Source organism: Sus scrofa, chromosome 14, assembly GCF_000003025.6.
Source record: "Sus scrofa isolate TJ Tabasco breed Duroc chromosome 14, Sscrofa11.1, whole genome shotgun sequence".
NCBI classification, from domain to species: Eukaryota; Metazoa; Chordata; class Mammalia; order Artiodactyla; family Suidae; genus Sus; species Sus scrofa.
Window position 1 is genome coordinate 3,430,406 of NC_010456.5, and position 16,279 is coordinate 3,446,684.

At 41.3% G+C, this 16,279-nt stretch overlaps 1 protein-coding gene across 4 annotated transcripts in view; it reads left to right on the plus strand.

Annotated features, from left to right (window-relative positions):
- The window catches only part of LOC102166958 (contactin-associated protein-like 3), a 205,491-nt gene that overhangs the window by 135,076 nt on the left and 54,136 nt on the right, over window positions 1-16,279 (plus strand). For all 4 annotated transcript variants that reach the window (XM_021072824.1, XM_021072822.1, XM_021072823.1 and 1 more), the window contains exons 11-12: window positions 6,157-6,263; window positions 9,997-10,116. In XM_021072824.1, coding sequence (XP_020928483.1) covers window positions 6,157-6,263; window positions 9,997-10,116 — 227 coding nt within the window. The remainder of the gene's footprint in view (window positions 1-6,156; window positions 6,264-9,996; window positions 10,117-16,279) is intronic.

Here is a 16,279-nt window from a genome sequence, read left to right on the forward strand (position 1 = left end):
TGATGGAGGAGAAGCACAGTTTTTGGAGGGGTGGGTTCAAGAGGTTCTTTATAAATCTTAAGACATCCTGAGGATCATTGAAGCAAAGAATCTAAAAGTTGAAAAGACCTCACACATACCTCTATTTGAGCTTTTATCTCAAAGCAGGGATCTCTTTTTTTCCCTCATTGTGGAGAAGAAGGTCCTGTTTCTACTTTGTCTTTGGGGAAGAAGACCTTTGCCCATTCACCAATGGTTTGCCACTGTCATCTATAGCAACTGGATTTCTACCTACTAATCTGAGTTTGTCTTTGCTTCTCTGCCTGCACACCCTCTACCACTCATAGCCTTCCATGGACCTGAGGGCTTGCCTGAATCATCTCTCCTCCAGGTTAAAGTCTCTTCTAGCAATATTTTAGAAGTCAGGATATTAAGCACTACCCCAATCCTGTTTGCTTTCCATCAGCTCAGGTCAGCATCTCCCTAAATCTAGAAGGGATCCAGCCCATGCAGGGTGTGTAGGAGCCAGACCCTCCCCTCTCATGGAAACTGGTACAAACTGAACCTGCCTCCTCTCTGTGTAAGCAGAGCCATTGTGCTGGGCTCATGGCTCCCCACCCATCCCAGGTCTTTATGGCAGTAGAACTGGAGTCAAGTTAGGTACGACAGGTACAGATGTGCAGGCAGACACACTCGCAAGGGCACGCTGACCTTTTCATTTTCCTTACTACATCTGCTACCTCCATCTGATCCTTCTTGTCCACACTTGATCCTTCCAGGAAAGGAAGAGGTTTGGGGAAAGGAAGCTGACCTCAAGCATGGTGGAGTCCAGGAAACCACAGCTTTTGAAGAAGAGTTACAAAGGCCGAGAAAGGGGAGACAGCATTCATTAATAGAGGGGCTAGTGGGGTGCAGGTTGGCCTGTCCCATAATCCCATCTCTCTATTTTCCCAAGAAGCCCGCTTGCTAGTTATTGACACACAGTCCAGCTTCTTCCATTCTAACTTGCAGGGCCCAGCAGGGGGATGTTCGTGAGTGTCCTTTTGAAAGAAATTGGGCTTCTTTCCAACATCTCTCTTCCAAATAGCAAAGGCAAAGTAACTGCTATAAACTGGAAGTAACCCACAGTTTCTCATTCCTTTGACTCCTTGAGAGCAAAGGACATTGAGCTCCGGTGGGTAATGGAATAGTAACTCCTGCAAATGCAAAAGGCTTTTGTGTGGCAATATTTAGAGCTTCCACTACATCACGAGAACGGCAGTGTGACTTCGCCAGGACCCAGGCACTTGACTTTAAGTTGATGTTACCTTCTTTTTCTACATTATTGAACAAGTTGGGATGGCCTCCCCAAACTTCTTCCTCAATCTCTATTTTTAGAACTCTGTTCAATGGCCATGTCTGACCTCGCCGTATATAGAGGGTCCGGATGGAGGAGGTTGGATCGTGGCGTGCCTCCCTTAGTTCCTCCTTAATGGGTCCTTAGATGGCCCAGACTCAGGTCCACAGCTTCCATCTTCCCTGCTCCCTTCCTGCGTCTCTGTGGGGACTCTGACTCCCATCCCATCCCATCCCACCTCTCCTTCATAGCTCCTCGGTGGCCCAAGGCCAGGGACGTGGTTGGGGAAAGGATTTTCATGCCAGAGCTGGGAGGGTCACCACCTCCTCATTGTTGTGCATTTTGAAGAATGGACTTGCCCCATCTTCACTCCAAAGTGCTGGATGGCTCCACTTTGCCAGCTCTACAGAGGGACCAACAGTCCCAGAGAAGTCACAGCTTCAGTGTGTCCAGAAGTGAGCTGAGGACCCACCTCTGCTGGGGGGAAGGAAGGGGGAAGGAAGAATGCCTGAGATCAGAGCTCCCACCTCATGGTTTTGCTCTACATTTAACTTCTTGAGCTTGGCTTTGGTACAACTTTGGCAAAAATTCGTGACCAGATATAAGACATGCATAGTAATTACAGAGAGCAACTGAAACCAAGTAGAATTAGTTTAGGTTTAGAAATATGTATGGAGTTAGGAGTTCCCATCATGACTCAGCAGTAGAGAATCTGACTAGTATCCATTAGGATGTGGGTTCAGTCCCTGGCCTTGCTCAGTGGGTTAAGGATCCGGTGTTGCCGTGAGCTACGGTTTAGGTTGCAGACGTGGCTTGGATCCCACGTTGCTATGACTATGGTGTAGGCCGGCAGCTGTAGCTCCAATTCTACCACTAGCCTGGGAACTTCCATATGCTGCAGGTGCGGGCCTAAAAAGCCAAAAAAAGAAAAGAAAAAAATGTATGGAGTCATTTTAGAACTAAATGTTAAGGCTTATGTTGATCTCTGTTATGTTTTATCCTGTCTCGTCCTTCAGTTGTTAATGTAACTTGCTAACTAGGAAGGTTTGGGTACCCCATCCTGTGCATTCACCTAGTAAGCCTCTTCAGAAAGATAAACAAGTTTCTTCCACATATGAACCCCATGGGCACAAACTGATTTTGAAATTCACAGTCTTAAAATTGACAAACTGTTCTGAAATTTGTCAGAGATGAAGAATAAGCCTTTCCAAGAAGAATTTCAAAACATTCTCTTAAATATCCTTTAAAAAAAAAAAAAAAGTAAATGTGTTCACCTATTTCCAGTTCTTACTGACAGCTGAGATTTTCCATATTTTTTTTTCCAAGAAAGCCAAAATAGTTCTTTGGTTACTTCTACCAGAATTTCAGTGTCTGAGAGTATAATTCATGCAGTATTAGAGGAGAAAAATCATCATAACAGAGTCAGATGCTCCCTTTCATCTTTCGTCTTTCCTACTTTTAATGTTGTTTGTTTTACCTTTTCTGATTTGTGGATCAGTCACTGTGGGGGAGCAGGTGGAATGAAAAGGATGTGTAATGTTGCTGTCTGTGCTTCTCTATGTGTTCCCCCTGTGCTGTCTTCTAAGCAAAGATCTTACCATTCCTGTGAATCTCTTTTGTTCTCAATCCAGTTTGTGGTAGTTTTTTATGGCAGTGGTAGAAAACGAATATGGCATTTATATAAAATTAAGTGTAAATTTATGGACTTCTAAATCTACACAAGTACACACACACGTTCTTTCTATGAGATGCGATTTTGAATGAATTTTAGGTTTTTTTATAGATGTGCATGTACTGATTGAGCCCCTTGCAATAACTTTTTTTGTTTTTGTTTTTGTTTTTTTGCCTTTTCTAGGGCCGCTCCTGCGGCATATGGAGGTTCTCAGGCTAGGGGTCTAATCGGAGCTGTAGCCACCGCCCTGTGCCAGAGCCACAGCAATGCAGGATCTGAGCCGCGTCTGCGATGTACACCACAGCTCACAGCAATGCTGGATCCTTAACCCACTGAGCAAGGGCAGGGATCAAACCCGCAACCCCATGGTTCCTAGTCAGATTCGTTAACCAGTGCACCACGACAGGAACTCCTAACATTTTTAATTAATACATTTTATTTTTTTAGAGCAGTTTTAGGTTTGCAGAAAGTGCAGAAAGTTCCCATTTATCTTCTCCCTTCCCTGTTTCGCCAGAAAGTTATCAATTTTTGTGAAAGATGTAAGGTCTACTTCTGTTTTCTTTCTTTATTGCATGTGGAGACCCAATTGTTTTAGCAGTATTTGTTGAAAAGACTGTCCTTTCCCCAGCGAACTGCTTTTACTTCTTTGTCAAAGCTAAGTTGCCTGCATTTGTGTGGATTTGTTTCTAGGCTTTCTATTCTATGCCATTAATCTTTTTTTATTGTGCCAGTGCCACACTGTCTTGAGTACTGTAGCTTCACGTTGAAGTTGGGTAGTGTCAGCCTTTTGATTATTTTTCTTCTTCAATATTTTGCTGGATGTTTTGCCTCTCAATATAAACTTTAGAATCAGCTTGTTGATATCCACAAAGTAACTGCAAGTGGGATTTTGAATGCGATTACCTAGAATCTATAGGTCATATTGGAAAGATCTGAAGTCTTGATAATTTTGAGTCTTACTATCCATGAACATGGAATATCCATACTTCTTTTAATTTTCTTTGGTATTTTTCATCATATAGATCTTGTGTATGTAATTTTTCTCATATAGATCTTGTGTATGTTTTATTAGGTTTATACCTAAATATTCTATTTTAGGGGGTGCTAGTGTAAGAGTTGTGTGTTCCATTTTAAATTTCAACTGTTCATTGTCCATTTATAAGAAATTATCCTGCAGCCTTGTTATCATCACTTATTAGTTCCAGAAGTTTTCTGTTGATTATTTGGGAATTTCTACATAGACAACTAGGTCACCTGGCACAAAAATAGTTTTAATTCTTCTTTCCCAACCTATGTACCTTTTATTTCTTTTCCTGTCTTGTGGCATTAGCTGAGAGTATGTTGTTTGAATAGGAGTGGAGCGCAAATGCTTACTTTGTTCCCATACTTAGGGAAGAACATCTAATTTCTCACCATGATATATAATATTGCTATAGCGTTATATAAGGTTTTCAGGTTTTGTTTTTTTTTTCTTAGATCAAGTTGAGGCAGTTCTTCTCTATTACTAGTTTGCTTAGGGCTTCTTTTAAAATCATGAGTTGGTGTTAGATTTTGGAAAATACTTTTTCTATATCCGTTGCTGTGACCATATGGTTTTCTTCTTTAATTTGTTTATGTGATATGTTAATTAATTTTCAATTTTTTAAAAAATTTTGGAGCAAGCGTCTACATCTGGAATAAATTCTACTTAATTATGTTGTATATATTTTTAATGCCTTTTTGGGTTCAGTTTGATATTATTTTGTTGAGGGTAGCATTTATTTTTGATAAAATTAAGTCACATTCTTTCAGTGAAAATTTTTAATCTCATAAACAAACATTGAAGTTGCTTTTTCAATTTTAATGTGAGATGTAACAGTCCCTATGACACATAAGCTGTTTTTTGATTTACCTGAGTGGTTCTGTCATTTTTGAATAACATGAGAAAAAAACAGCATTTAAGGCCTCAGTCCTAAGTGATCTCTCGCAATCTAATTCCTAAAGACATCATCAGTCTAACCTAAAGTGGATAATATTCAAAACCCCTGACGCTGTGATGGAGTTCCCTTTGTGGCTCAGTGGTTAATGAACCTGACTAGGATCCATGAGGATTTGAGTTCGATCCCTGACCTTGCTCAGTGGGTTAAGGATCCAGTGTTGCTGTGAGCTGTGGTGTAGGTTAGGTTGCAGACATGGCTTGGATCCCACGTTGCTGTGGCTGTGGCGCTGGCCGGCAGCTGTAGCTCCCATTCGACCCCTAGCCTGGGAACTTCCGTATGCTGCAGGTGCATCCCTAAAAAGAAAAAAAGGAAAAAAAAGAAAGATTTTTTTCCTTTTTCCCTCCTTCCTTCCTTCTCTTTAAAAGATTTTTCTTATGCACTAAGTCATCATGGAAATATATTATAATGTGGCGTACATACATGAGTTAGCTTTGGCTGCGCAATAAATTATCCTTAAAACTTACTGGCTACAAACAATTGTTTATTTATCTAGGAATTTTTGTGTGCTGATGAGCTCTCTCATGCATCTGTGGTTGCCTAGGGGGTCGGCTGGCTGCAGGATGATTTACAGTCACTTTGCTCCCTTGTTCTGTGGTTTAAACCAACAGGGGCGGCTAGGTCACATGAACAAGCTCGGATTTCTTCATATGTTGGTGCTTTTAGGAGTCAAAAATCAGCAAGAGAACAAGCACTTTTCTAGCCTCTGCTGTATCAGTTTGCTAATGTCCAATTGATCAAAGCATGTCACACGCCCGACCTAGATTCATGTGGAAAAGTACGCTTACCTCTTGATGGAAACATCTACAGATCACATTGCAAGGACATGGAAGCAAGGATGGGAAATGTACTCTCTGCGGCCATTGCAAGCAGTTTATATCCCTGCTCATGGATGAAGTGAATGGTGCTTTAGTGGTGAAAAAGCAGGCACATTTTCTTATGTAATGAGATGTGTAGAAGATGTATCTGTCACAAATACATGACAATTGGTGGCACCGAATGGATTTCTTAGTCTATGGTTGACATTGTGTTTGGAAATATTGCTGACAAACCCAGCAATGTTTGTTCATGTTGAAGTTTTTCTGGTCAACTCACTGTCATTATCTGTCTTGCATGACAGCATTTTAATATTAAGATGCACACCTCGATCATGACCAAATGTGGGAAGTGGTGATGTGTCTGTCTTCTTCTAGGTGTTTGCCCAGCTATTGTGAACACGGGGGTGAATGTTCCCAATCCTGGGACACCTTCTCCTGTGACTGCGCACACACTGGTTACACGGGCGCAACCTGCCATTCCTGTAAGCCTCACACTTCACTCCTTCTCCTTTATGTTTCAATTTCCATATAGTTCTATTATCCTTTCCATTATTTCGTGTATGTGTGTGTCGCTGAAAAGCAACAGTGAAAAATAATTATTTTAGATACTAATTTTTGTCTGGTTTATTTTTAATTGGTTTTATTTCCAATGATGCTAAGCCTGCTTATAGATATACCTACTATCAAGGAGGTCAGGAAAACATAGCAGGCAAGAGAAAATAAATATAAGAAGTAAAATATAGTCAAAAGTAAAAATTAAATCTAGAATGCATGATTTTACATCTTGTTCTGAGTTGGACCCAATTTTGGCTCTCAAGTCCCATCCACTAAAGTAAAAAAAGACGAGTTACCAGATTCTCGATCTTTATAAAATCAAATAAGAAGAGTCTCAGGAGTTCCCATTGTGGTACAGTGGAAACAAATCCAACCAGCATCCATGAGGATGTGGGTTCCATCCCTGGCCTCGCTCAGTGGATTAAGGATCCGGCATTGCCATGAGCTGTGGTGTGAGTCCCAGACTCAGCTTGGATCTCGAGTTGCTGTGGCTGTGGTGTAGCTGTAGCTCCAATTCAACACTGAGCCCGGAACCTCCATATGCTCCTGATGCAAAAAAAACAACAACAAAAAAAGGAAATTCTTAGTAGGAACACAGGATGGAAGCTAGCACGGTAGGGTTTCTAGACATCAGTGAGAAGCCAGGTAAATGCTCGGGTCTCTTGCAATCTCAGTGTTCTTTGATGATGATGGTGGTGGCGGTGGTGATGGGTAATATACTGGGAACTTACCCCATACCCTCATGATTCTAGTTCTCTGCATGTTTCAACTCCTTTAATCCTCAAAGCAACTCCAGGAGATAAATTTATTATTATCTACATTTTTATACTTGAAGAAGGAGAGAGGCTAAGTCGCTTGCTCAAGGTCACGCTCTTCATCACCTCTCCATGGTGTTTCTTCTGTCTAGAACACCAGCCTCTTTTCCGAAGGATTATTCTCTCAACTTTAAAGCTAACAAACCTTTATTGACCATGAATCCATTAGCTACTAGGTGCTTATGGCAGAGACCCGGGAATGCCCTTGGTTTTCTAATTATTAGCTCTTATTTATGTTTTACTTTTAGTTTTTCCTTATTTGAGTGTCACTACTGACACTTCTGAATCCCTTCTCTTTTAGCTTCCCTCTCTCTGGAAGAGAGAGAGAATGATAGAGCATGATATGAAAATTCACTAATCTCACCATGGTCAGTCCCTCCTATTGGGAGAATACATGTACTTTTAAGAACTCTGCTCCCAGGAGTTCCCAATGTGGTGCAGCGACAATGAATCTGATTAGCACCCAAGAGGATGCAGGTTCAATCCCTGGCCTCACTCAATGGGTTAAGGATCCTGCGTTGCCCTGAGCTGTGATATAGGTCACAGATGCGGCTTGGATCCCGAGTTGCTGTGGCTGTGGTGTAGGCTGGCAGCTGTAGCTCTGATTAGACCCCTAGCCTGGGAACCTCCATATGCTGCAGGTGCAGCCCTAAAAAGACAAAAAAAAAAAAAAAAGAAAGAAAAGAAAAGAAAAATGAACTCTTTTTCCTGTGAATTATTTAATTTTATTTCCGTATAAAGTACGGGAGAAAGACAGCATAGACTGATATAAATCGTCCTTCTGGGAACCAAATCCCAGGGAAGGTGGTGTTGATGTTGGTCTGAGAGCCTTGGATCCTCAGCTCAGGGGTTCTAGAGAGGGTCCCAAAGCCTCTTGGAAGATGGAGGTGATTCATGCCCTAAACACCCATAAGTTCAACCAGAGCAATTCCACCTGCAACTCTGTTTACTACACTATTATGAGGTAAGAATTTGCCAGGACCTTGGCTGGGGCAGCTCTCCATTTGACAAGAGCTGGATGTCTGGGAAACCTCAGGCTAAGTGACTTGGCCAAGTCCCAGTGAGGAACGGGCTGCTCCCTTCCTTAGAGTGCTCTCCTTCACAGTCAACAAGGTGTCTTGTATGAAGAAGTACCTGCTAAATATTAATGATGAAGGAATGTGACTCATGTGTTGTCAGTGACTGTGATCTTAACATCTTTCCAAACAACTCTGATTTTGAAACTAACAGATGTGTGTCAGTTACATGTCTGGTGAGTCCTTCCTTTGTGGCCCATGATTTGGTCTAATAATTGAACTGACTTTATCAGGATTCTTGAACTGGTAAACTACAGGAAGATGAAGATATTGTCAAATCAACAGTAAGTCATCACAAGGCCCTTATTTTTAGGTCTAAGTAAACAATTAACACACCCATACCTTCTTGTTTAACACAAGCTTTCTCCCAGTCATTCCTCCTTTTTCTTATTTCCGAGGCAGTTTCAGCCCCAGTCCAAACACAGCTATTGTTCGCAATTCACATGTATCCCTCTAGACACTTTTCTAGGCAGTTATGAGCATGTTACGTATTTATAGAAATGTAAACATGAGTGGCCAAAAACACAAGCACGGCGGAAAAGCAATCCATATTGTCTATGTGTCCATCAGTATAGATGGTAATAGCCATTGATTTGGGGCCATCTAATTTGACATATTTGACGCTTGGCCGTAGTTAACAAAAGAATGTGTTCCTTTATAACATCTCTGGACAAAAGCATGCCCTTAATCTTCTTGTTCTGTGAGATGAGAGACAAACAGTCCCTTGGCCCCTCTCCGGGTTTTTCATAATCATTTGAAAGTTAGAAATGCAGATAACCCAGTCATTGTGGAAGGGCATAAAGCCATATTTTACTAGGATCACTCCATTTGTGGATTTTTGCCTAACCCCTGCTGGAGTCCATCTGTATAGATGCTAAATCTGATGGTTAGAGTGGCTTAAAGATCTAGTCCAACACTGTGCCAGAATCCAAGTTGCACTTCTGTCTCCACAGCCATTAGCTTTTCAGGTTTCCCAAGGGATTTCCTGTCAAGGCAGCGAGTGACATGCATGTGACACGCTGGCACGACTGTTACTCCCATGATCACTGATTTGAATATACTCTGAATATTAACTGTCCATCATCCACAGATATTAATGACTTGCCTAGTACATAGCAAATATTTATTGTACATATAAAAAAACTCAGTTTTGAATGAGGATGAATTGAAACTACAAAGAGTCATGTCATACATATATATATTTATTTGAATTTAAATTTTCTTGAATAGTTATTTGCCAAGCATTTGAGGTGGTTTCATTTTAAAACAAACTTCAAAACCTGAAGGAAGAAGAGTTGCCGATTTGTGAAATCCATCTCACGGGAAAAAATGCATTTCACATGTATGTTGTCTTAAGTAAACAAAGAGTATCACTACTGAGTAATTTAAAAAATCACGTGATTATTAGATAATCACAGATCATTTAGAAAGATGATGCCAATGTACTTCAGATGCTGCTGAGACATGAAGAAGCAAAGAAAAGAGTTGGACTAGAGTAGATCCAGTTACCAGGATTTTGAAAAGAATCCTGGGTTTCTAGCACCTGCAGGATTCAGATCCACGCGTCCCACAGAGTTACCTCCTACAATCTTTCACTCTGTGCTTCGGAATCTTCACATTCCCCGATCGAAAAGGGGAGCACTCCTCTACAGAAAATGTCCCTGAGACCAATTGCAGAATGAGTGTCACCTGGGGAAGTGTCACTTAATTAACAACGTGGAGGGATTCCCCCCGTCATAGCCCCTGTGTGAGATCTGTGTTCTTTGCAGCTCTCTACGAGCAGTCCTGTGAAGCCCACAGGCACAGAGGAAACTCCTCAGGCCTCTACTACATCGATTCAGACGGAAGTGGCCCACTGGGAGTGTCCCTTGTATATTGCAACATGACAGGTATGCTAATAAACTTTTTTTATGACAGTGAAACTCAGGGAGGTACTTGCTATGTGTGAAACCCAGATGGGGAAAGCAGAGTTTACCTAGTGGCAGCTTTATTTTGATGTGCATTTTGATTATAATGTGATGGCCCAGAAGTATCGAACATTATGTTCTAAAGTAGTTAAGAGGTGGTAATTAAAAGTTATGTTCTTATTTCCTGGAAATGTTCTTTCTTTGTGCAAAGTTAACAATACATCTTTGCTTATTACTCTAAAACAAAAAAAAAGGATAAACTTTATTTCTTAGTTCATGTCAATAAATGCCAAGGGCTGGAGTCCCCACTGTGGGTCGGCGGGTTAAGAACACAACATAGTGTCTGTGAGGATGCAGGTTCCACCCTTGGCCCTGCTCCTTGGGTTAAGGACCTGGTGTTGTCACAAACAGAGCATAGGTCACAGATGTGGCTTGGATATGGCATTGCTGTGGCTGTGGTATAGGCCTCAGCTACAGGTCTGATTCAACCCCTAGCCCTGGGAACTTCCATGTGCCGTAGGTGTGACCCTAAACAAAGAAAAAAGGCCAAGGAGAATATTCACTTTTTAAATTGATGAACACATTCACTTGTATGCTTTTGAATCTTTAATCACATGAGTTTTTCTAGGAGATAATAAATGTTTCTAAAGTGTATACAGTTCAGGTAATGGCATGTTCATGTCCAACTGTATAAATAATATTTCATTTTGCTCGGAAACCCAATGATATATTAAAGAACTTGTTGATGACATCATGTCAAAAAGTATTTCATTCTTTTAAATTTCACGTTTCTGCCTACAAGCATAGGAGCGCAAAAGACCAAAGCACCCACTGTTATGAGTGACAAGTGCTCTGATGGAATCGATACAAACTCTTTATACCTCATCTGTACCTGTATCTATGTGCGTCTGTACCCATAACTTCCTCCATGGTCATGCAATGTTTCACCAATAGAAAGAGAACAAACTTCCTTCAGAAAATTCTCTGTTCTTCTAGCAGTGTCAACATAATCGTTACTACAACAACCAGTCAGAGAGTTTGACTCTGCAAATTCTAAGACAATGTTCAGAAAGAAAACATCCACTGTAGATGGTTCTAAGGGGACTATAATTTAGTTATAATTTGATTTGTCTATAATATTGGCTGCATGTCACTCTAACAGGGCTGTAATTTCCACAAGGAGAGAATTATTTATGGGTAATTTTCTTTTTTCTTCTTCTTTTTTTTTTTTGTCTTTTTAGGGCTGCACTTGTGGCTATGGGTAGATTTATGATAGTGGCTTGTGAGTAGCTTACAATCTTTTTTTTTTTAAGGGCCACAGCATATGGAAGTTCCCAGGCTAGAGGTCAAATCAAAGCTGCAGCTGCCAGACACAGCTCACAGCCACAGCAATGCCAGATCCAAGCCGAGTCCATGACCTACACCACAGCTCATGGCAACGCCAGATCCTCAACCCCACTGAGCGAGGCCAGGGGTTGAACCTGCACCTTCTTGGATCCTCATCGGGTTTGTTAACAGCTGAGCCACAAAGGTACTCCTGTGAGTAGCTTACAATCTTGGGGGCAAGTTTTCTACCTACTATCATTTCATACATGAAACAAAGTTTGAGCATTTCTGCAGTGGTTCATTGTATGGTTTGATCTGAATTCGGCCAAATGTATCATCCAGCCCTCAACTACTCCTGAAGTTGGTATAGAAAATGTAAGAACTTGGAGACTGTTGCACTGGATACAAGTATGGCTGTTTTGGGCTTTGGAGTGAACATTTTACCATATATACTGACCAAAATATTGCAGTGTGATGACAGAGTTAAATACATTGACTTAACTTTCACCAAAAGATGTGTGAAATGGTGATCAATCAGCCAACAGGATCTTTCTAGATATACTGGAATGCGGTATTTTATAACAAAGTATTCAGTTTATGCTTTAATTTGCTTTCATCACCATGACGCAAGTGAAGGCCAAGAACAAAGAAAGCTAACTAAAGATGCTAGCATCCCAGGAGCTCCTGCTGTGGCTCAGAGGGTTATGAGCCCATCCATCATCCATGAGCTTGCAGGTTCAATCCCTGGCCTCGCTCAGTGGGTTAAGGGTCCGCCATCACCATGAGCTGTGGTGTGGGTCACAGATGTGGCTCAGATCCTGCATTGTTGTGGCTTGGGCTGGCAGCTGTAGCTCCAGTTTGACCTCTAGCCTGGGAACTTCTATGTGTTCCATGTGCCACAGGCGCAGGCTTAAAAAAGCAGGAAAATAATAATAATAATATGTTTTCCTTTCATCAGTTAGGTTCTTAATTACCACAGAAGTCTAGGGCAAGATAAGGATTTTTATATACATGTTATCTGGGTTTAATCCTAGGAGCCAATTTCCATATATGCTGAAAAATTCCAAGATTCCTAGAAAGGTGAAAATGATCCCCACTGGCATGTTCCAAGAGATTTCAATGACTAAAGTTCTTTCGTTGATGATTAACTGTTGGCAGGTTTGGTAAGGCCAAGGTCAAGTATATGAAAAGAGATACTTGCTGCCGAGAGAAGTAACTGAGAGCCGACGCAGTTTATGGTTTTAACAAAAGGAAAACATTTTAGTCATCAGAGTGAACACGTGATCTAGGCTTCTCCATGAGGCTTTCGTTGTGCATATTTTATAAAACCCATTTGGAATGTATAACTGTCTCAAAGGCATTTTGTTTCAATACTAATTTGATACAATGGCTAATGTGTTTTGATTCCATGCAGTTTTTGTTACCTTTTCAGAGTGAATCTTGGCACCCCCTCCTAGAGATGCAAAAAACGGTAAAAACAGATGATCAGCTTTTAATTTCAGTTAACTTAGGATAATACCTGATGATATGGAAGCAGATTTTTCATATTTTAGAAATGAGAAAGAGGCTCTAAATAAGGGAGGGAAAAGGCAAAATCTGCTCATTAACCCTCCTGGTCCATTTGTCCATGTGATGGCCTTAACCCCTGTCTGCTGAGGAAGAGAATCATTTCCTTCCCCGGGGTGACCTGAAGAAATGGCTAAGCAAAGGCACAAAAATGAGGATTTGCAAAAACGCTTCTTAGGACATTGAACACACATGCACTCAGTGCCTGCTCTGTGCCAAGCATGGCTGCAGCCACGGTGAAGAGTGAAGCTGAACACCTCCCTCCTCTGGTGGGGAGCCCTTCCCGGGGTGGGGACCCAGACCACTGACAACAGCCCGTTGAACATGTGGCATGTTGGGAGGCTTGAGGGTGCCGTGAGGCATAGCAAAGCAGGGAACAGGGGCACAGACTATGGAAGGGTGGGTTACAATTTTAAATGGAGGGATGAGGAAAGGATTCAATCGCAAGACTACACAGCAGCCAACCACATCAAAGAAGCAGCCCTGAAAAACCCTGAAGTGGAGCCTTCAAACAGAGGGAGGAGGCAAGTTGCAGAAGGCCTGGAGCCATGGGGAGCCAGTTGGACAGACTCGAGCGGAAGGACCAGAAGGTGGCCTTTCCTCAAGTCCTGTAGCTGGAAAGGGGCCAGTCCAGGATGCACGCCATCATGGCACACCAAGAGGAAGCAAGAAGACCAGTTAGGACATTGTTTGGCTAATTGAGCCAAGATGATGGTGGCATGGAGCAGAGTGGGAGCAGAGGAGGAGGGGAGAAAGGTTGAGTTAGAACCAGTGGCCTGGATGTGGGCTGAGAGAAAGAGAGGCATCAGGCAGGGCTCCTGTGTTTGAATCTGAGCCCTGGAAGGAAGGTGGAATTGGAAAGTTCTTGGGGAGGATCATGTCTGAAAGGGAAGACCAAGATTCAAGCTGGGAATATGTGAAATTTGGGCTATTAGCCGTTTAGTTAAGTAGTGAGGAACCCTTGGTTATAAAAAGTATATCTTCTTAAAGCCTGTTGGGAGGGTATATTGTCGTTGGCAATACAAACTCTTAAAAAATCAAATTTGGGGGAGCTTGTGCTGTGGCTCAACGGGTTGAGGACCCACTGTTGTCTCTGTGAGGACGCGAGTTTGATCCCTGGCCTCTCTCAGTGGGTTAAGGATCCATTGTTGCCACAAGCTGCATCATAGTTCACAGATGTGGCTTGGATCTGGTATTGTTATGGCTGTGGCATGTGCCACAGCTGCAGCTTCAATTCGACCCCTGGCCTGGTAACTTTCATATGCCTTGGGTGAGTCCATAAAAAGAAAAAAATACACACACACACACACAAAGTTTGGGTGTATCTTTACACATATAACCTGACCAGCAGGTTTCTGTTTGCTATACTGTCACTAGTGGACACTATCCCACAGCATAGGGCCTCTCCGTGTCCCCACACACGTATCCCCAGAGGGTCAGCTCTGCGTTCTGCAGGCAGATTTTGGGGCAGCATCTCAGGAGAGGCTGTATTTTATTAAACTTCTCTGGAGATTCTTATATGAAGGTTTAGAAACCACTGTCATGAAGCCAAGGATCTTTGATTTTAGTGTGCACAGCCTATGCTACCTTCAAAAAAAATTAAAATGGAAAAGGAGCCGAGGGCATCACAGAATGGAGAATTAAAACCAATGCAGATGTAAAATTTTGGTGCAACTCTTCATTTCACGGTCCAAGCAATTATCCTCTTGTTCCTATTTATATAGGTTGCTGTGGGTGAGGCTTAATGATCCATCACTGAGTTCTTGTGGCTCTGATGCACCCACAAATGCAACAGAAATTGTTCACATATATTAAGATAAAGTGTAAGGCATTAATTCTGTAAATTAAATATCTTCTGAACTCTCTAACTTAATCGCGGAATGTTTTAAGAGCTTTAGAGTGTGTGCGTGTGTGTGTGTGTGTGTGTGTGTGTGTGTGTGTTTAGGGATTCATGAAAAACATTGCTAACAATTTAGTGATTGATTGATGTATAAATTTTTATTATCAAAGAACACTTAATACCTATTCATGTCTTTATATTATGTTGGAAATGAACTAACATGAAGTACAGATTATTGTGTCTCAGTGCCTTTTGGGTAATTAAGTTTTTAGAGAAGTTTATAGTTGCCTCACTCTAAAATAAAACTCCTGAGATTGATATATTCTTGTTCTATGTGAAAAGATAAATGTTCTAATGTTCCAAAATTATTATTATTTTTCGTTCTCTGAATTGTGGGCAATTTATTTTTTTATTTTTTTATAATGATTTTTATTTTTTCCATTATAGCTGATTTACAGTGTTCTTTCTGGCAATTTTCTACTGCACAGCAATGTGACCCAGTCACACATACATGTATACATTCCTTTTTCTCACATTATCCTGCTCCATCACAAGTGACCAGACATAGTTCCCAGTGCTATACAGTAGGATCTCATTGCTTATCCATTCCAAAGGCTATAGTTTGCATCTGTTAACCCCAAACTCTCAGTCCCTCCCACTCTCTCCTCCTCCCTCTTGGCAACCACAAGTCTGTTCTCCATGTCCATTATTTTCTTTTCTGTGGAAAGGTTCATTTTTGCCATTTATTAGATTCTAGATATAAAAGAAATCATATGGTATTTGTCTTTCTCTTTCTGACTTACTTAGTATGAGAGTCTCTGGTTCCAACCATGTTGCTGCGAATGGCATTATTTTGTTCTTTTTTATGACCGAGTCATATTCCACTGTGTGTATATACCACATCTTCCTAATCCAATCATCTATCAATGGACATTTAGGTTGTTTCCGTGTCTTGGCTATTGTGAATAGTGCTGCAGTGGACATACGGGTGCATGTGTCTTTATCAAGGAAAGTTTTGTCTGGGTATATTGCTGGTTCATATGGTAGTTCTATGTACAGATTTCTAAGGTACCTCCATACTGTTCTCCATAGTGGTTGTACCAGCTTATATTGCCACCAACAGTGCAGGAGGGTTCCCTTTTCTCCACACCCCCTCCAGCATTTGTTATTTGTGGACTTATTAATGATGGCCATTGTGACATGTGTGAGGTAGTACATCATAGTAGTTTTGATTTGCATTTCTCTAATAATCAGGGATGTGGAGCATTTTTGTATGTGCTTGTTGGTCATCTGTATATCTTCTTTGGAGAAATATCTATTCAAGTCTTTTGCCCATTTTTCAATTAGATTGTTGGGTTTTTTTGTTGTTCAGTTGTATAAGTTGTTTGTATATTTTAGAGATTAAGCTCTTGT